Raw genomic sequence first — 21,590 nt, forward strand, 5'->3', positions numbered from 1 at the left:
TAAATTAATGAAAATCACTTATTGTCACAAGTAGGTTTCAAATTAAGTTACTGTGAAAAGCCCCTAGTCGCCACATTACTGCGCCTGTTCGGGGGTGTGGGGGGCTGGTACGGGAATTGAACCCACATTGCTGGCCTGCCTTGGTCTGCTTTAAAAGCCAACTATTTAGCCCGCTGTGCTAAACCAGCCCCTAAATTGGAGTCCGATCACCTTGAGGCCATTTTGGACCTGCCGAAGCTGCAAATGGGTGTGGGGGTAGATATCTTAGGCTACACCTCGCTGATTGCTCACAGGCGGGTTCTGTTGGAGTAGAGGTCCACTTCTCCACCCAGTGCCTCGGTGTGGTTGGGGGATGTCATGGAGTTTATGTACCTTGAGAAAATTCCCGTACCAGCCTCCCTGAACAGACGCCGGAATGTGGTGACAAAGGGCTTTTCACAGTAACTTCATGGAAGCCTACTTGTGACAATAAGTGATTTTTTAAAAAATTAAATACTCATTTGTAGTGATGTCATGGTTGTGTTGTAATTCACTGACTAACCACTAGACGTCTCACTAGTATGTAAGTGAATGTTAGAGTCAAGTGACTCCTCAGACTGACTGGAGGAAGCTGGAGAGAGAGGTTACTTGCGCATGATCTTACTGTTATTCATCTGTTGTTTTGTATATAGTTTACCCACAGTTAATGTTAAGAAATCGTTTATAGCTTTAGTGTTCTTGTAATATAAATCAGGCCATCCGACAAGAACATTAAAACGTTAAGAGGTTTGATTGGGAAGTTTTACAGAAGATGGCAGCCATTTGTCATGTGTTTCAAAGAACTGCTATCCGTCAAAAGCTGGGGGTGGGTGTTGTTTACCCTGTTTTGTATTTTTATATTTCTATATTCAAAAATGTTCAATAAAAATATAAAGAAAAGAATTGACTATTTCTTCATGACAAAAACAGTCCGACATTTAGTGGCATCCTGCTTTATAGGTGGTTTGTGATGTCCGCACACGCTCCTGCTTTCCTGTAATTTGTATTTAAGCCCCCCCCCACCCACTCCTCCCATTTAGGTCTTGGAGATGTGATGCATCTTTGCTCAGGGATCCCATCTGTACCTCGTACTTTAAGACTGAATTTGATCTCTTCTACTCAGTAAATTCCCTCTCTGGTGTTAGCCCGTCTATCCTGTGGGAAGCCTGTCAGGTTTATGCTGGAGGGCAAATCATTTCTTATACGGTCAACAGAAGGAATTAAATGCTGGAGTGAATGCCGTTGGAAGTAAAATTGGCCGAGCAGGGAAAGAGTGTGGCAGGAATCCTAATCGTTCATTGCTGAAAGAAATTAATGCAATTCGAACGGCACTGGACTCCTTGTTGACTCAACGTGCTGAGAGGAGTTTAAAGTTTGCCAAAAAAAATTATATGAGTTCGCAAACAAACCGAGTCGATACCAGGCTTTTTTTTCACTAGGAAGAGGGCTGACTCTAGAGCTCTTACCTCTGTGCTAGACTTCGATGATAATAGAATGAATCATGCATGTGTGTGCTCGCCACCCTGGGAGTGTGCATAACATCCTGGCGCACTTGGAGATCCCTGGTGTCTTGGAGGACCACCCAAGGGTGGTGGTTTTACCCGCTGAGGTCATGGCTGTTGACGCCGGTGTGGAGGTCTGAGACTGAGGCAGAGATCCGATACAAGGCGTCCACATTGCCACCCGTTGTCGAACGGTGGATCAGGCTGCTGAAAACATGGTTCCAATGCCTTAATCGCTCTGGCGGTGCCTTGCAGTACACCCCCAGAGGGTCTCCCACTTTGTGGTGGTCTGCTGCACCCTCCACAACGTGGCACAGCAACGGGGCGATATACTGGAGGCGGAGGACATGCGTCCTCGCCTGAGGAGGAGGATGAGCTGGAGGAGGTGGTCCGCGAGGGGTTGGATGAGGAGTCCGAAGAGGAGCAGGAGGATGGAGGGCAGGCGGTAGCATGGACCCGACATGTCAGGAGGTCCATGGATACCCTCATCATCTCCCGATTTTCCTAGGACGTGTCCGTCAGCTCAACCCGCCCCCCACTTTCCCTCCCTCCCTACCACCCCCCCCCCCCCCCCCCCAATTCTCAGCCATATCTGTCAGTTCTGAGGAAGAACCATGGGCGGGATTCTCCGAGCCTGCGCCGTCTCGGAGAATCGGAGTTGCCGCTGAGATGGCCCCCGACGCCGGGACGCGATTCTCTGGTGACCGGAGAATCACCGCCCGCTGCGCGCGCGTGATCAACATGGGGCCGGTCGAGGGAGCAGTTGCAAGAGGCCTCCACGGCGATTCTCCATGTTCGACCGGCCTAGTTCCCGCCGGCGTGGGTCATGCTTGGTTCCACCCAGCGGGAGCTCAGCGTCGTGGCTGCGGTGACCGTCCTGGTGCGGGGTGAGGCGATCAGTCTCCGGGGGTGGCCTCCACGATGGCCAGACCCGTGATCGGGGACCACCGATCAGTGGGCGGGCGCGATTCGGGGGGGGGGGGGGGGGGGACCTAACTTCTTCCGTGCTGGCCTGCTGTGTGGGCCATGTTGCGCAAGTGTGCAAGCGGCCACCGCACGCATGCGCGGACCCGCGGCGAGCAGTGCAGGGCCGCTTACGGTAGCCGGAGCAGTGCAGAGCACTCCAGCACCGTGCTGGCCCGCTGTGGGCAACAGAAGCGTTGGGCCAAGAGGCCCGTCGACGCTGGGCGTGAAACACTCCGGTGTTTACAGCGGCGTCAACACTTAGCTGCGTTTTCAGAGAATCCCGGCCCATATTGGACTGGCCACATTAATCCTTGTTTCTCTCTGGATGCTGCCAGACCTGCTGAGTTTTCCCAGCACTTTCTGTATCAGCTCAATCATGATCTTATTGAATGTTCGGGGGCAGGTTGGAGGGGTTGAATTTGGATGCTCCCATGTAATAAAATCAATATTTAAAGGACTTGTGAAATCCCAGGCTGGGCCTTGAATAGAAAAATCCTTGGGGGGGACCTTGCACAGCGACTGGAGAAGAGCAATCCTTGGCAGCACCTCAGGCTTGTAACCCACCCCTTACTTCCCTGGACCTTCTCCCCTGCTGCCAGGGAAGTGAACCGACTTCAGGGTGGCTCTGAAACTGACGAGAGAGGCCAGCAGCAGTTCAGGAGGTGGGGCTGGGCGTGGAAGGAGGGAGGGAGGGAGGGAGCTGACGACTGAACCGGTATAAATTAAGTTTAACATTGCAACGCAAAACAACAAGCGACGGGAAGAGGAAGAGAGATTTTGACAGGGGTGTGTGCGAGAGACAAGGGAGAGAGAGGGTCCTGTGCCTGCTGCCTTTGCACCGATGCGATCGCCTGCAATGCATTCTGCGAGATGAATGCCTCTGAACTCCGATGCACGGGGACCCCAGCGTATTTTAGTCCTTGGAGGAAGCCCTCGGCCTGAGTCAATGGCCACCGCGGCTGAGACAGAACAGAGAAGCGCAGCGTGGTAAGTGCTACAGCGAAAGTGTCTGGCTCTGCAAGTTTCCCAGCGTTACTCAGTCAGGGGCTGCTGTGTCTTGCCCAGGAATGGCTGGCATTCCACGGCACCTTGCGAGCTTTCCTGTCAAATGTTTGCTCCCAGCTGAACTACCAGCCCAGACCTGAGCACCATCGCTCTGCCCATGTCTTCTGGATTAAACAGCATGAACTCGTAAACATGATGTGGAGATGCCGGCGTTGGACTGGGGTGGAGCACAGTAAGAAGCCTTACAGCACCAGGTTTGTTTCGAATCACTAGCTTTCGGAGCACTGCTCCTCCCATTTCACTAGCTCCGAAAGCTAGTGATTTGAAACAAACCTGTTGGACTTTAACCTGGTCTAAGACTTCTTACTTAAATCGTAAAGAACTGGCTTTCATGTTTGGAGATATCAACAAACAGCAACTACTTATATTTATCTAGAGCGTTCAACTGAATAAACTTGTCCCGGGGTGCTTCACCTAGTGTTTGCCAAAGAAAATTATACACTGAGCTACTTTAATGAGACATTTCATTAAAAGCACAACCCTGCAGATGCTGGAAATCAGTACCCAATTCATTTTCTTCCAATTAAGGGGCAATTTAGCGTGGTCAATCCACTTAGCTTGCACATCTTGTGGGGGCGAAACCCATGCAAACACGGAGAATGTGCAAACTCCACACGGACAGTGACCCAGAGCCGGGATCGAACCTGGGATCTCGGCGTCGTGAGGCCACAGTGCCAACCCACTGCGCCACCGTGCTGCCCCTTCAGGGATATTATGACCAGTGACCAAAGTCCTGGCCAAATAAGTCACTTTTAAGGGGCACCTCAAGGGGATCAGGGGTTAGATCATAAATCATAGAATTTACAGTGTAGACGGAGGCCATTTGGCCCATCGAGTCAGCACCGACCCTTGGAAAGAGCATCCTGCACCTCCACTCTTACCCCGTAACCCGACCTAACCTTTTGGACACTAAAGAAGCAATTTATCACGGCCAATTCACCTAGCCTGCTCATCTATGTGGTGTGGGAGGTAACCGGAGCACCCGGAAGAAACCCACACAGACTCCACACAGACAGTCACCCGAGGCCGGAATTGAACCCGGGACCCTGGAGCTGTGAGGTAGCAGTTTAACCATTGTGCCACCGTGCTGCCCTCAAAACGGTTATGGGGAGAAGGCAGGAGAATGGGGATGAGAAAAATATCGGCGATGATTGAATGGCGGAGCAGATTTGATGGGCCGAGTGGCCTAATTCTGCTCCTGTGTCCTATGGTCTGAGGAAAGTAGTAGAGAAGAGGGTTTAGGGAGGGAATTCTGGAGCGTAGGGCCTAGGTAGCTGAAGGCAGGAATTAAAATCGGGGATGTGCAAGTGGCCAGCACTGGAGGCATGCAGAGCTCTTGAAATGAAAAAAAATGAAATGAAAATCGCTTATTGTCACGAGTAGGCTTCAAATGAAGTTACTGTGAAAAGCCCCTAGTTGCCACATTCCAGCGCCTGTTCGGGTAGGCTGGTACGGGAATTGAACCGTGCTGCTGGCCTGCCTTGGTCTGCTTTAAAAGCCAGCGATTTAGCCCAGTGCTAAACCAGGGAGACTAGAGGAGGGGACAGAGCTATGTAGGGGTGAGGCAATGGAGTAATATGAAAACAAAGATGAGAATTTTAAAAGCTGGACCAGGAACCGGGGGCGGGATTCGCCCCCTACCTGGCGGGAAGGGGGGTCCCGGCGGGCGGAGTGGCGTGGTTTGCGCCCGTCGGCCGGCGGGAAAGGGGCTTGCCGCCACGCCAACCGGCGCTGAAGGGCCTCCGCCGGCCAGCGCGAGTCGGCCATTGCACGGGAGCGCCAGCGTGTGCTCGCGTCATCCTTGTGCATGCGCAGAAGACTTCGCTTCCGCACCGAGAATGGGGGAGAACCACGGCCTCCTGTGCGGAAGGATAGAGTGCCCCCACGGCACAGGCCCGCCCGCGGATTGGTGGGCCCCAATCGCCAGGCCACCCGTGGGGGCACCTCCCGGGGCCAGATCCCCCCGCGCCCACCCAAGAACCCCGGAGCCCGCCCGCGCTGCCAGGTCCCACCGGTAAGGGACCTACTCTAATTTACGCCAGCGGGACTGGCAACAAACGGGTGGGACTTTGGCCCATCGAGGGCCTGAGAATTCGCGGAGCCCCGGGGCCCATTGAGTCGCGTCGGCCCCCGCCGTTCTCCGAGGCGGGCGGCGCGACTCACGCCGGGGCAATTTTTTGGGGGGCGGGAGAATTTGGAGGACGGCAGGGGCGGGATTCACGCCGACCCCCGGCGATTCTCCGACCCAGCGGGGGGTCAGAGAATTTCGCCCATGTTCTTTGCACAGTGCTGTAAAGGATCAGCATTGTCATGGAAGTGATTCATTGGAATAAGAACTCTTCCTACTTGACCATCAATGCAAGCACATTTCACATAAGAGGATTTCATGATTTTTTATTTTTTAGATTCTTTCGTGGGATGTGGGCATCGCCAGCTAAATATGGGCATTTATTGCCCATCCCTAATTGCCCAGAAATTGATTGGCATGCGAGGCTGTTTTAGAGGGCATTTCCGGATCTGAAGTCACATAGTCATACACTACAGGAGGGGCATTTTGGTCCATCGATCTGCACTGCCAAAACTATCCTAAATCTACTTTCCAGAGTACCAGCCCCATTGCCTTGAATGTTACGACATTTCAAGTACTCATCCTCGTACCTTTTAAAGGCTATGAGGTTTCCTGTATCTACCACCCTCCCAGACAGTGCACTCCAGACTCCCACCACCCTCTGGGTGAAAGCTTTTCCTCAAATCCCCTCGAAACCTCCTGCCCCTCACCGTAAAGTCATGCCCCCTTATATTTTTAATAAATTTAGAGTACCCAATTCATTTTTTCCAATGAAGGGGCAATTTAGCGTGGCCAATCCACCTCACCTGCACATCTTTAGATTATGGGCACGAAACCCACACAAACACGGGGAGAATGTGCAAACTCCACATGGACAGTGACCCAGAGCCGGGATCGAACCTGGGACCTCGGCGCCATGAGGCAGCAGGGCTAACCCACTGCGCCACCGTGCTGCCCTGTGCCCCCTTATTATTGACCCTTCAGCTAAGGGGAACAGCTGCTTCCTATCCACCCTGTCCATTCCCCTTATAATCTTATACACCTCAGTTAGGTTCCCCCTCGGCCTCCTCTGCTCCGACGAAAACATCCCCAGCCTAACCAGCCTCTCTTCAGAGCTGAATAGCTCCATCCCAGGCAGCGACCTGGTGAATCTCCTCTGCACCCTCTCCAGTGCAATCACATCCTTCATGTGTACCAAGGTACAGTGGAAAGTATTGTTCTGTGTACAGGCGGCCAGAACTGCACACAGAACTCAAGCTGTGGCCGAACCAAAGTTTTGTCCAGCTCCAACACAACCTCCTTGCTCTTATAATCTATGCCATGACTGATAAAGACAAGTATCCCCTCTGCCTTCTTAACTACCCTATTAACCTGTCCTGCCAGCTTCAGGGATCTGTGGGTCAGATCAGGTAAGGACGGCAGATTTCTTTCCCTTCAGGGCATTAGTGAACCAGATGGGTTTTTATGAAAATTGGCAATGGTTTGCTGGTCATTATTAGACTTCTACATGTATTCAAATTTCACCATCTGCGGTGGTAGGACTCCCATCCATGTCCCCAGAGCATTACCCTGGGTTGCTGGATTACTAGTCCAGTGACTACACCACTACCACCCCGAATTTTCACACTTTTGTCACGTACTGCTGTCATTGAAGTGACGTGATGACTTTTTCTCCAAATTTTACTTTAAATACTTCAGGAGATGCCCATGGATCGACACAATTAGTTGACAACAATTCCTTCTCTCTACCATGGATAACAATTTGTTGACCCCAAATTCTCCAATCCCCACCCCACCCCTCCCATTGAGATGGTGGACCACCCCCACAAGTTTCAGGGTGACCCCCCCCCAGCATGGAAATATTGGGGGCACTCTTTCCCCCTCCTCACCCCAACCCCCCCCCCCCCCCTCAGCACTGTCATAGGAACTCTCTCCCCTTTTTCCCCCCCCACACATTAGGGGGAACCCCCCTCCCCCAGTGGGGGGAGGGTTATGCTTTGGCAGTGCCAGGGGGCACTGCCTACCCTTGGCCCTACCCACCCCGGGCCTCCAGGCACCTCCGCATCCGCATCCCCCACGTAATCAATATGATTGATTTTTGCTTTTGAAAGCCAATAGTGATTCACGCTGGTGTGATATGCTGCCCGGGGTGAGTGGGGACGATACACCATGGGCGAACGCTACGGCATATAGCCGTTTAAGTACATTTAAATTTATTAAAATTAATGGAAACCAGGATACGCTGTTTAGTGGAGCATTCGCAAACAGAATTTGACACTGAGGCCTAAAATGGAGATATTGAGAGAGGTGACCAAAAGCGTGTAACGCTCAAAAAGGGTAGTTTCAAGGAATGTTGTGGGGACAGAGATGTTAAGGAGGGGATTCTGCTGCTGTGGACATTTAACGCTGACTTGTTTACAACACAACAGTCATGTCAAAGCCAGGATTACTGCAGGAGGGAGCTCTATGATGTGAAATGTAACATTCTACATTCTTCACACCCTTTCTCATTCCATGCCCCCAAAAATGTAATTGTCACCGTGCCTGATCTCACCTCCTTTCTGGTAAAACAACACAAAAACCCAGGTTTCCAGTTGCTGCTGGCTTCCTCCAGCAGTAATCCTGGCTTCGGCATGACTGTTGTGATGTAAACAAGGCAGTGTTGGGCGGCCCGCGGCACCGTGGTTAGCACTGCTGCTTACGGCGTTGAGGACCCGGGTTCGAATCCTGTCCCTGGGTCACTGTCCATGTGGAGTTTTCACATTTCTCCCCGTGTCTGCGTGGGTTTCATCCCCACAACACAAAGATGTGCAGGTTAGTTGGATTGGCCACGCTAAATTGCCCCTTAATTGGGAAAAAATAATTGGTTACTCTAAATTTAAAAAAGAACAAAGCAGCGTTAAATGTCAACAGCAGCAGAATCGTCCCCCTCAACATCTCTGTTCCCGCAGCATTCCTTAAAACTTCCCTTTTTGAGCGTTACACACTTTTGGTCATCTCTCTCAATGTCTCCATTTTAAGCCTCGACGTCAAACTTGCTTTGATCATGCTCCGGGACACTTTGCAATGTCAAAGACACTACAGCAATGCAAGTTGTTGTTGTTGTAGACGCAGTACCACACCGATAGCCCCAATCTGGGACCCGTGGAATTTCTCCTCCCTTCCATTTCCCACCTATATTGTTGGAATTTTGTAAATAAGTTTTTTTTTGCATGAGTATTCTGAAACGTTGCCACTCTCCTCCCGATGAAATGTTTTCAACATTTCAGTGTGGAGGGTACTTTATTCTACTGAAGACAATCAAGTCTGTTTGCATTTGCTATATTGGAGTATACTGATCTTACTGTATTAGACTGAAGGACTCTGTATAGAACGTAGTACAGCACACAACAGGCCCTTCGGCCCTCGATGTTGTGCCGAGCTTTGTCCGAAACCAAGATCAAGCTATCCCACTCCCTGTCATTGTGGTGTGCTCCATGTGCCTAGCCAATAACCGCTTGAAAGTTCCCAAAGTGTCCAACTCCACTATCACAGCAGGCAGTCCATTCCATACCCTAACTACTCTCTGTGTAAAGAACCTACCTCGGACATCCCTCCTATATCTCCCACCCTGAATCTTATAGTTATGCCCCCTTGTAACAGCTACATCCATCTGAGGAAATAGTCTCTGAACGTCCACTCTATCAATTCCCCTCATCATCTTATAAACCTCTATTAAGTCGCCTCTCATCCTCTTCAGTTCCAAAGAGAAAAGCCCTCGCTCCCTCAACCTTTCCTCATAAGACCTATCCTCCAAACCAGGCAGCATCCTGGTAAATCTCCTTTGCACCCTTTCCAATGCTTCCACATTCTTCCTATAGTGAGGTGACCAGAACTGCTCACAATATTCCAAATGTGGTCGCACCAGGGTCATGTACAGTTGCAGCACAACCCCACGGCTCTTAAACTCAAGCCCCCTGTTAATAAACGCTGACACACTATAAGCCTTCTTCACGGCTCTATCCACTTGAGTGGCAACCTTCTGTGGACATGAACCCCAAGATTTCTCTGTTCCTCCACATTCCGCAGAACCCTGCTGTTGACCCTGTAATCCGCATTCAAATTATTTCTGCCAAAATGAATCACCTCGCACTAATCAGGGTTAAACTCCATCTGCCATTTTTCGGCCCAGCTCTGCATCCTATCAATGTCTCTTTGCAGCCTACAACAGCCCTCCACCTCATCCACTACTCCACCAATCTTGGTGTCATCAGCAAATTTACTGACCCACCCTTCAGCCCCCTCCTCCAAGTCGTTGGTGAAAATCACAAATAGCAGAGGATCCAGCACTGATCCCTGTGGTACACCGCTGATAACTGGTCTCCAGTCTGAAAATTTTCCATCCACCACCACCCTCTGTCTTCTATGTGATAGCCAGTTACTTATCCAATTGGCCAAATTTCCCTCTATCCCACACCTCCTTACTTTCTTCATGAGCCGACCATGGGGAACCTTATCAAACGCCTTTCTAAAATCCATGTATACGAACGACATCAACTGCTCTACCTTCATCTACACACTTAGTTACCTCCTCAAAGAATTCAATCAAATTTGTGAGGCAAGACTTACCCTTCACAAATCCGTGTTGACTATGACGATTAAGCTGCATCTTTCCAAATTGTCATAAATCCTATCCTTCAGGACCTTTTCCTTTAACTTACCGACCACCAAAGTAACTAACCGGCCTATAATTACCAGGGTCATTCCTATTCCCTTTCTTGAACAGAGGAACAACATTCGTCCAGTCCTCTGGCACTATCCCCGTGGACAGTGAGGACCCAAAGATCAAAGCCAAAAGCTCTGTAATCTCATCCCTTGCCTCCCAAAGAATCCTAGGATATATCCCATCCGGCCCAGGGGTCTTGTCGACCCTAAGGTTTTTCAAAATTGCTAATACATCCTCCCTCAGAACATCTACCTCCAGCCTACCCGCCTCTCAGCCTCAAAAACATGGCCCCTCTCCTTGGTGAACACTGAAGAAAAGTATTAATTCAACGCCTCTCCTATCGCTTCTGACTCCATGCACAAGTTCCCACTACTGTCCTTGACTGGCCCTAACCTCACCCTGGTCATTCTTTTATTTTCCACATAAGAATAAAAAGCCTTGGGGTTTTCCTTGATCCGACCCGCCAAGGACTTCTCATGCCCCCTCCTAGCTCTCCTAAGCCCTTTTTTTTAGTTCATTCTTGCAACTTGTAACCCTCAAGCGACCCAACTGAACCTTGTTTTCTCATCCTTACATACATAGAACATAGAACAGTACAGCACAGAACAGGCCCTTCGGCCCTCAATGTTGTGCCGAGCCATGATCACCCTACTCAAACCCACGTATCCACCCTATACCCGTAACCCAACAACCCCCCCTTAACCTTACTTTTATTAGGACACTACGGGCAATTTAGCATGGCCAATCCACCTAACCCGCACATCTTTGGACTGTGGGAGGAAACCGGAGCACCCGGAGGAAACCCACGCACACAGGGGGAGGACGTGCAGACTCCACACAGACAGTGACCCAGCCGGGAATCGAACCTGGGACCCTGGAGCTGTGAAGCATTTATGCTAACCACCATGCTACCCTGCTGCCCCCTGCTACACTCCCTTTTTCCTCTTGACAAGACATTCAACCTCTTTTGTGAACCATGGTTCCCTCACACGGTCATTTCCTCCCTGCCCGACAGGGACATACCTATCAAGGACATGCAGTATTTGTTCCTTGAAGAAGCTCCACTTTTCATTTGTGCCTTTCCCTGACGGTTTCTATTCCCATCTTATGCTCCCTAATTCTTGCCTAATCGCATCATAATTACCCCTCCCCCCAATTATAAACCTTGCCCTGCCATATGGCTCTATCCCTCTCCATTGCAATAGTGAAAGACACCGAATTGTGGTCACTATCTCCAAAGTGCTTTCCCACAAACAAATCTAACACTTGGCCCGGTTCATTACCCAGTACCAAATCCAATGTGGCCCCCCCTCTTGTCGGCCTATCCACATATTGTGTCAGGAAACCCTCCTGCACACACTGTACAAAAACTGCCCCATCCGAACTGTTTGACCTATATAGGTTCCAATCAATATTTGGAAAGTTAAAGTCACCCATGATAACTACCCTGAGACCTCCACACCTATCCATAATCTGTTTTGCAATTTCTTCCTCCACACCTCTATTACTATTTGGGGGTCTATAGAAAACGCCTAACAATGTGACCGCTCCTTTCCTATTTCTAACTTCAGCCCATATTACCTCAGTAGGTAGATCCCCCTCGAACTGCCTTTCTGCAGCCGTTAAACTATCCTTGATTAACAATGCCGCTCCTCCACCTCTTTTACCACCTTCCTGACTCTTACTGAAACATCTATACCCTGGAACTTCCAACAACCATTCCTGCCCTGTTCTAACCATATCTCCGTAATGGCCACAACATCGTAGTCCCAAGTACAAATCCACGCTCCCAAGTTCACCTACCTTATTCCGGATGCACCTTGCATTGAAGTAGACACACTTCAACCCACCTTCCTGTCTGCCGGTTCATTCCTGCGACCTTGATACCCTCCTCAGTACCTCACTACTCTCAACACTGGCTTCTGGACTACAGCTCATTTTCCCATCCCTCTGACAAATTAGTTTAAACCCCCCTGAAGAGCCATAGCAAATTTCCCTCCCAGGTGCCCCTCTGGTTCAGGTGCAAACCGTATAGACTTCAAACTGGAGCATTCAAATCACCAGCTATAAGAAGAGAGTTTTTTTCTTTAAAATTGTCAGGATTGTTTTTCTCTCGCTCACGAATATCATAAAATTATAGTTGAATAATGGATGCATTTGGCTCCATCCCCAAGGCCCCATTGTATGAATGTAGACAGCGATTGTCAGAAAACTATTTGCCTGAGGAGAGCATCACAGTTAGAACCATAGGATTCCTGCAGTGCAGAAGGAGGCACCTTGTCAGACTGGTACAAAAGGTGAAGTCACACAGTATCAGAAGTGAGGTGGCAGGATGGATACAGAACTGGTTCAGTCACAAAAGGCAGAGGATAGCAGCAGAAGGATGTTTTTCTGAATGGAAGGTTGTGACTAGTTTTGTTCCACAGGGATCAGTGCTGGGGCTTCTGTTGTTTGTAGTGTACAAAAACGATTTGGAGGAAAATGTAGCTGGTCCGATTAGTAAGTTCACGGATGACAACAAGGTTGGTGGAGCGGCAGATAGTGTTGAGGATTGTCAGAGGATACAGCAGGACATGGATAGGTTGGAGACCTGGGCAGACAAATGGCAAATTGAGTTTAATCTGGACAAATGTGAGGTAATGCATTTTGGAAGATCTAAAATAGAGGGGAAAAATACTGTAAATGGCAAATCTCTTAGGAATATAGAAAACCAGAGAGATCTGGGCAGGTCCACAGATCTTTAAAAGTGGCAACACAAGTGGACAAGGTAGTCAAGAAAGCAAACGGAATGCTTGCCTTCATTGGATGGGGCATTTGGTACAAAAATTGGCAAGTCATGTTACAGTTGTATAGAACCTTGGTGAGGCCACACTTGGAATATTGCGCACAATTCTGGCCGCCACACTACCAGAAGGATATGGAGGCTTTGGAGAGGGTGCAGAGGAGGTTTACCAGGATGTTGCCTGGTCTGGAGGGCGTTAGCTATGTGGAGAGGCTCCATAGACTTGGACTGTTTTCATTAGGACGTCGGAGGTGGCCTGATAGAGGTCTACAAGATTATGGGGCATAGGGTGGATGGGCAGGCACTCTTTCCCAGGGTGGAGGGGTCAGTCACCAGGGGGCATAGGTTTAAGGTCCATGGGGCAAAGTTTAGAGGAGATGTGCGAAGCAGGTTTTTTTACACAGACGGTGGTGAGTGCCTGGAACGCGTTCCCAGGGGAGGTTGTGGAAGCAGATACATTAACGGCGTTCAAAAGGCATTGCGACAAAAAAATGGATAGGATGGGTATCGAGGGATACAACACTAAGAAGTGCTGAGGGTTTTGGCCACGGGTGGTATCATGACCGGTACAGGCTTGGAGGGCCGAAGGGCCTGTTCCTGTGCTGTATTGTTCTTTGAGGCCATTTGGTCCATTGAGTCTGCACCAACCCTCAGAAAGAGCACCCTACCTAGGCCCAATCCCCCACCCTATCCCCATAACCCCACCTAACTTGCACATCTTTGGACACTAAGGGGCAATTTAACATGGCCAAACCACCTAACCTGCACATCTTTGGACTGATCCTGCCGCCATGCCACATTATACATAAGCACTTGTTCTGTAAGACCACCGAAACATCTTAGTAATTTGGGTTCGGTGATTAAATCAGCAATGTTGAGGCCAGCTATAATAATTACTGCGAATGTTGGAATCTGAAACACAAACAGAAAATACTGGACAATCTCAGCAGGTCTGCACACATTTTTATCTCTGTTATGTGCAACTGTCAGCCCCTTCTTAGCCTTAATCACCCCCATTTATATTCCTTTTGTCTTCTGTCCTCGATATCATTTCCAGTTCTCTCCAGTTTTGACAAAGAGCCAGCCAGACTCGAAACGTCAGCTCCCTTCTCAAACTCCACACGGACAGTGACCTGGGGCAGGGATCGAACCCGGGTCCTCGGCGCCAATAGGCAGCAGTGCTAACCACTGCACCGCCCACCCATTACCAGTTCTTAACACATGTTAAATGTTCAACTTGTAAGAGTAAAACAAGTACAGGGGATGACATAAAATTTATAGAACAAAAACAGGCTATTCAGGCTAAATGGTCAATTCCGATATCTATGTTCCTCATGAGCCTTCTCCCATCCCAACAACAAATCCTTTCATTTATTTCTGCCTTATGTACTGTTCTATTTGCCCCGTAAATACATTTGTGCTATTTACGTCACCTGCTCCAGTCAAAAACAAACTGACCACCTTTCCCAGTGGCTGGCTGTGGTTTACTCAACACATTCCATGCGGTAGCACAGTGGCTAGCACGGTTGCGTCACAACTCCAGGGTCCCAAGTTCGATTCGCGGCTTGGGTCACTGTCTGTGCGGAGTCCGCACGTTCTCCCCATGGCTGCGTGGGTTTCCTCCGGGTGCTCCGGTTTCCTCCCACAAGTCCCGAAAGACGTGCTTGTTAGGTGAATTGGACATTCTGAATTCTCCCTCGGCATACCCGAACAGGCGCCGGAATGTGGCCACTAGGGGCTTTTCACAGTAACTTCATTGCAGTGTTAATGTAAGCCTACTTGTGACAATAAAGATTATTATTATTATATGAGCTAATAGTTCCAACACCCATTTGGTGAAAGCAGTTTAACTTGGCACCAACTGGGGATTAGATACACGTGGTTGAACAAGGCACTCCAAGTTACCGATTGAACAGTTTGGGTCTTGTGAAGGGGTGTGTGTGGGTGTTGGGGAATGTGGGGGTGAGGGTGGGAGAGTTCAAGGAGGGGGGAGGGGTCCCGGGGCTGTTTCCCAACCACCATTAAATATTCATGATTAATACTGCTTTATTCCTAGTTGCTGTTTATCTCTTGTTGTCCATGAGGGGGAGCCACACTACATCAAAACACTGCCAGTGACTTGCATCTTTCTAAATAGAGGAGCTAAAATGCCCTTTACTTGTTTTTTTAAATCAGAATGCACAGAATTCAGCCGGGTGTTCCCTGCAAGGATCGTATCTGCACATTATGTAGTGCTTGGAAGAGTATGGGATATTCTCATCCAATTTGGTGTTGAAACAAACAGCCATTGTTTTATCAAATCTTCACATTAATGGCGATCACAAGATTAGAACGCATAGGGAGAGGTCATTTGGTGCTCAGCTCATCTTCCTATTGTACCACCCGGTTATTTATTAAACCAGTGCATTTGTTTACCAGTACAATTGTTCAAAACCTCCAAAAACAATCTGCATTTGTGTAGTGCCTTTCGTAGAATCATTTAATCTCAATGCAGTAAAAGATCCCAAGGTGCTTCATAGGAGTGTCATTGGATAGACTGCCAGTCCATTGCCTTACTTGGAGACTATGAATTAATGTTGACCACTGTTTGTGTGAGTATTTTATTTATCGGTAGTGTCAGCCAATGTCCCCTACTCATAGAATCATATAAACCCTGCAGTGCAGAAGGAGGCCATTCGGCCCATCGAGTCCGCACCGACCCTCTGAAAGCGCACCCTGACCCAGGTCCACACCATCGCAACCCCACCTAACCCACACATCTTTGGACTGTGGGAGGAAACCGGAGCACCCGGAGGAATCCCATGCAGACACGGAGAGAACGTGCAAACTCCACAGAGACAGTCACCTGAGGCCGGGATCGATCCCGGGTCCCTCGCGCGGTGAGGCAGTAGTGCTAACCACTGTACCGCCGTGTCGCCCCCTAATCTTATTTTTTTTAAATATTTGTAAAATGGCAAAGTACCGGCATACAATCATTAGCGACAATGTCAACCATAAAATATTTTTTGTTTTGTGAACCCATCAGCTCTCCTTGCAGGAGATGAAAGATATACGGCAATTAAATATTCCATTTTCTGTGATAAATAAGATGAGTAATACTATACTGGTTATGGCAGGTTGTTAAATCATGGGATTTGTCACATGCTGACACATTATGACCAGTCATTAGCCTTGAGCTACAAAGGTCCCAAAAAAGACTGCTTTTCAAAGCTAATTTCACTGGTTATTAGGCTCCGACTTCAAATATAATTTGTTGAATTCGTACAGAAATGTGCTTTCTCCCAAAGAAGTGAGGTAATTGAATCTGCAGAGGTAAATGGAAGAACATTTTGTGGCGGAGGTGTGAGGGAAGATTTTGGTGTACATTGTGGGCCAAATGCCTGCAGAATTCTGCAGATGTAACTTTTTAATGAAAATTTTATTATTGGCTTTTCTCATATTTATAAACAGTTGTTACTGATATACATCCCCAACCCGGGTTGCACAGTCCTTTGGTTCTTCATCTTTTTTTCCCCTGGCTTACTCCTCGTTGCTGGCCTCGAACAGGTTTTGGAACAGGCCAACAAACTGCCCCTAAGTGTCCAGGAGGCCTTCTTCTGACCCTCGGATGGCGTACTTAATCTTCTCCAGGTGGAGAAATTCCGAGAGGTCAGCGAGCCAGTCTGCAGCTTTGGGTGGTGCTGCCGATCGCCAGCCGACCAGGATTCTCCGGCGTGCGATTAGGGAAGCGAAAGCGAGGTCGTTGGCCCCCTTCCCCATGTGTAGCTCTGGCTGCTCCGATACCCCGAAGATTGCCACTATTGGGCAAGGCTTCACCCTCACCCCCATAACCTTTGACATTGCCTCGGCTGTACAGAACCCAGCAAGCTTGGGGCAAGCCCAAAACATGTGGCTGTGGTTGGCCGGGCCCCTCTGGCACCGTTCACATTTGTCCTCCACCTTCGGGAAGAACCTGCTCATTCGGGTTCTGGTCAGGTGCGCTCTGTGCACCACTTTAAGCTGTATTAGGCTTAGCCTTGCGCAGGAGGAGGTGGATCTCACCCTGCTCAGTGCTTCACTACCTTTGTCCCCAGTTTGTCCTCCCATTTTTGTCTGGTCCCATCCGGTGGTGTTTGGGCTCTGTCCAGTAGCTGTCCGTATATTTTCCTGCATAGCCCCCCCTTCTCGCTGCTTGTGCCTATCAGGTCCTCCAGTAGTGTGCTTTCTGAGGCCCCAGAGTGCCTGACTGCCTCTTTGCGGAGGAAGTGCTTTATTTGAAGGCATCTCAATTCCTGTCCTCTTGCTAGTTTCCACTACCTCGTCAGTTTGTCTAGTGTCGTCAGTCTGTGCCCTACGTAGATGTCCCCAACCGTCAGTGTGCCCCCACCCCGCCTCCATGTTTTGAAGGTAATATCTAGCATGGTTGGGGGGGGGGGGGGGGGAAATCTGTGATTGCCGCAGATGGACGCCATGAGTGACATTTTGGTTATCCCGAAGCGCTGTCTCAACTGGGTCCATGTTCTCCGCGTGGCCGCTACCACTGGGCTCGTTGTGTACCTTGTTGAGGAGGGTGGGAGTGCTGCTGTGGCCAGGGCCCGGAGGGTTGTTCCTTTACAGGATGCCTCCTTCATTTGTACCCAATCTGTGTCGGGTTCTTGTACCCATCCCCTCACTTTTTCTGCCGTTGCTGCCCAGTGGTAGTATTGTAGGTTCGAGAGAGCCAGGCCCCCTCTGACTTTCCCTCTTTGCAGTGTCGGTTTGGGAATTCTTGGGTTCTTGCCCCCCACTCAAATGCCATGATTAGCCTGTCTATGTTTTTGGAAAAAGGTCTTGGGGATGAAGAGATTTCCTCTTTGGGGGAAATCTGTTTTTTCCTTGCTACAATATATGTTACTTCCCACCCTCGCCCACTAATCTGTCAGGAGCAGGAAACCAGACTGTTTCAAGAAAATGTATCAACATAAACAGATCTCGACCCCAATTCCCTCCAGGAGATTTCTCCCCGGTGCCCTGGCCAATATTTACCCCTCGATGCTCATCACAAAAATAGATATTCTGACCGTAATCATGCGGCTGTTTGTGGGATCTTGCTGTGCATAATGCCAAGTTTCTTACAACAGTGTCTGGCACTTCAAAAAGTAGTTGATTGGCTACAAAGTGCTTTGGTGCATCTTGATACAGACAACCAAGGACCACGACAGAGGTTGTCCATGAAGGCCCCGCCTTCTCAACCTTACCCCTGACCTGAGGTGTGGTAACCCTCGGGTTAAATCACCAACAGTTTGCTCTCCCCCCTCAAAAGGGGAAAGCAGCCTCTGGTCAGCTGGGATTGTGGCGACTTTACTTTTACGATGGAAGAACCTTGGCCGGGATACTCCGAGCCTCCGTGCCGAAATCGCGCTCGGCGCGGGGGAGGAGAATGGGGCGTCAGATCTGCGATCGGGTCTGACGCTGGGACGCGAACCTCCGACGGCAACCTCTGTCCTGGTGGGGGGCGGGGGGGGGGGGGGGGGGGGATCAGTCTCCACGACAGCCAGGCCCGTAATCGGGGGCCACCGATCGGCGGGCGGGCGGGATCTGGGGGGGGGGGGGCCTACCTACTTCTACGCTGGTCCGCTGTGTGGGTCCGTCATGTCGCACGGGCCTGGCGCGGAAGCGGCCGCTGCACGCATGTGCGGAGCGCGGCCGTGTGGAGCACTCCGGCGCCATTCTGGCCCCCTGTGGGCCACGGAATCGCTGGGCTGAGAGGCCTGTTGACGCCAGAGTGAAACACTCCGGTGTTTACGCCGCCGTCAACACTGAGCAGCCGTTTTGAAAACTCCCGGCTCTTGTTTTTCAATAAATTTAGAGTACCCAATTCTGTTTTTTTCAATTAAGAGGCAATTTCATGAGACCAATCCACCTACCCTGCACATCTTTGGGTAGTGGGGGTGAAACCCACGCAATCACGGGGAGAATGTGCAAACTCCACACGGACAGCGACCCAGAGCTGGGATCGAACCCGGGACCTCGGCGCCGTGAGACAGCGGTGCTAACCCACTGTGCCACCGTGTTGCCCTTACAATAGAAGAATCAATCCAGCCTGGTTCTTTTCAGGTTCAAGCTGGTTTATTGGAAGACACTTCCACGTAGCGACTAACCCACAAGAAGCTCTCAGCCCAATGTGTCTGTATTTAGAGGATAATCGATGTTACATGTTTAACTGCCAATGTCCTTAACAATGCGATTGCGATCCACAGCATTAATGGTGTATTGACACATCTTTAGGTAGTGAAAGGTGTAATATAAAAACCTTCTCTCTCTGGCTTGTCCAGCAGGTTGTCAACATTCAGATTGTTTGGTAAGTGAAAGAAATGTTATCTGAACAGATACCCCCTGTCCCCATTACAATAAGAAGCTGCTCCTTCTAAAGGGCACAGCTATTAAACCGTCCAGCACATTTCTTGCCTTATTTTGCAACAGAAATTCGTCAGCATTCTCCGCCTGCTCCACGATGACATGCAAGCCGCGAACCTCAGCAACGGAACCACCACAGACCCAATACTTGTGCAAACTGGAGTCAAACAGGGCTGCGTCATCGCACCAACGCTCATCTCCATCTCCCTCGCACTATACTCCACCCAGCCACCCTGAAGCTCCCCACTGGAGTGGAGCTAACGTACCGGACAAGTGGGAATCTGTTCAACCTCCATCGCCGCCAGGCCAGAACCAAGACCACCCCAACTTTGTGATTGAGCTACAGTATACAAACAACGCTTGTGTGTGCGCACATTCAGAGGCCGAGCTCCAAACTATCGTCAACACATTCCTGAGGCATAGGAGAGAATGGGCCTCAGACTAAACATCCGGAAAACAAAGGTTCTCTACCAGCCTGCTCCTGCCACACAAAACTGCCCCCCCCAATCATCAAGAGCCATAGTGAGCCCTTGGGCAATGTGGATCATTTCCCATACCTCAGGAACCTCCTCTCGGTGCGAGCGGACATTGACCACGAAATCCAACATCGACTCCAATGTGCCAATGCAGTCTTCAGATGCCTGAGGAACAGAGTATTTGAAACCAAAGAGGAAATGCTGGAAAATTTCATCAGGTCTGGCAGCATTTGGAGGGAGAGAAAAGAGCTAACGTTTCGAGTCCAGGTGACCCTTTGTCAAAGAGTAATTGAAGACCGATACCTCAAACCCAGCACCAGGCTCATGGCAATAGTCTCCTTCTGCACTGAACACCTGAAAGAGCACCCTACCTAGGCACACTCCCCCGCAACGCTAACCTACACATAACGTAAGCTAACCTACACATCTTTCGACACCAAGGGGCAATTTAGCCTGGCCAATTCACTTAACCTACTCGTCTTTGGACTGAGGGAGGAAAGCAGAGGACCCGGAGGAAACCGAGTAGGCACGGAGAGAAGGTGCAAACTCCACACAGACACCCGAGGTCAGAATCTAACCCGGTCCATGGCGCTGTGAAACAGCAGTGCTAACCACTGTGCCACCATGCCGTCGAGGACCCTTTGTACAACACATTCTAATATCTCACTATTTAAGAAATACTCTGCACACCTGTTCCTCCCACCAAAATGGATTACCTCACACTTTTTCACATTATAGTCCACCTGCCAAGTTCTTGCCTCCTCGCTAAGCCTGTCCAAATCCTTTTGAAGCCGATTTGCATCTTCTTCACAACACACCTACCTAGCTTTATGTCGTCCATGAACATGGGAGTTACAAAAAAATCATTTGTGGGATGTGGGCGTTGCTGGTTAGGCCAGCATTTATTGCCCATCCCTAGTTGCCCTTCAGAAGGTGGTGGTGGTGAGCTGTCTTATTGAACCAATGCAGTCCCTGAGGTGTAGGTACACCCACAATGCTATTAGAGAGGGAGTTCCAGGATTTAGCCCCAGTGACAGTGAAGGAATGGCGATAAATTTCAAGTCAGGGTGGTGAGTGACTTGGAGGTGGTGGGGTTCCCAGGTATCTGCTGCTCTTGACCTTCTAGATGGTAGTGGTCGTGGGTTTGGAAGGTGCTGTCTAAGGAACCTTGGTGAGTTCCTGCAGTGTACCTTGTAGATGGTACACACGGCTGCCACTGCTCATTGGTGGTGGAGGGTTTGAATGTTTGTGGAAGGGGAGAAATCAAATGGGCTGCTTTGTCCTGGAAGGTGTCATACTTCTTGAGTGTTGTTGGAGCAGCACCCATCCAGGCAAGTAGGAGAGTATTCCATTACACTCCTGACTTGTGCCTTGTAGATGGTAGACAGGCTTTGGGGGGTCAGGAGATGAGTTACTCGCCATAGGATTCCTAGCCTCTGACCTGCCCTGGTAGCCACAGTATTAATATGGCTAGTCCAGTTCAGTTTCTGATCAATGGTAACACCAGGATGTTGATTGTGGGTGATTCAGCGATGGTAATCCCATTGAATGTCAAGTTAGATCTTCTCTTATAGGAGATGGTCATTGCCCGGCAATTGTGCCGCACAAATGTACCAGTTCAGTTTCTGATCAA

General features: G+C 49.8%; 1 protein-coding gene across 2 annotated transcripts in view; it reads left to right on the top strand.

Annotated features, from left to right (window-relative positions):
- The first annotated feature begins 3,204 nt into the window (after positions 1-3,204).
- The window catches only part of hps4 (HPS4 biogenesis of lysosomal organelles complex 3 subunit 2), a 75,163-nt gene continuing 56,777 nt past the window's right edge, over positions 3,205-21,590 (top strand). Inside the window, exon 1 of one of the 2 annotated variants that reach the window (XR_005462518.1) lies at positions 3,205-3,473. Coding sequence is in view for 1 of the 2 variants with exons in the window: in XM_038813394.1 (XP_038669322.1) it covers positions 3,361-3,473 (113 nt within the window). In the remaining variant the exon portion in view is untranslated. The remainder of the gene's footprint in view (positions 3,474-21,590) is intronic. The other variant, XM_038813394.1, reaches the window with a different exon arrangement.

This window comes from Scyliorhinus canicula, chromosome 1, assembly GCF_902713615.1.
Source record: "Scyliorhinus canicula chromosome 1, sScyCan1.1, whole genome shotgun sequence".
NCBI classification, from domain to species: Eukaryota; Metazoa; Chordata; class Chondrichthyes; order Carcharhiniformes; family Scyliorhinidae; genus Scyliorhinus; species Scyliorhinus canicula.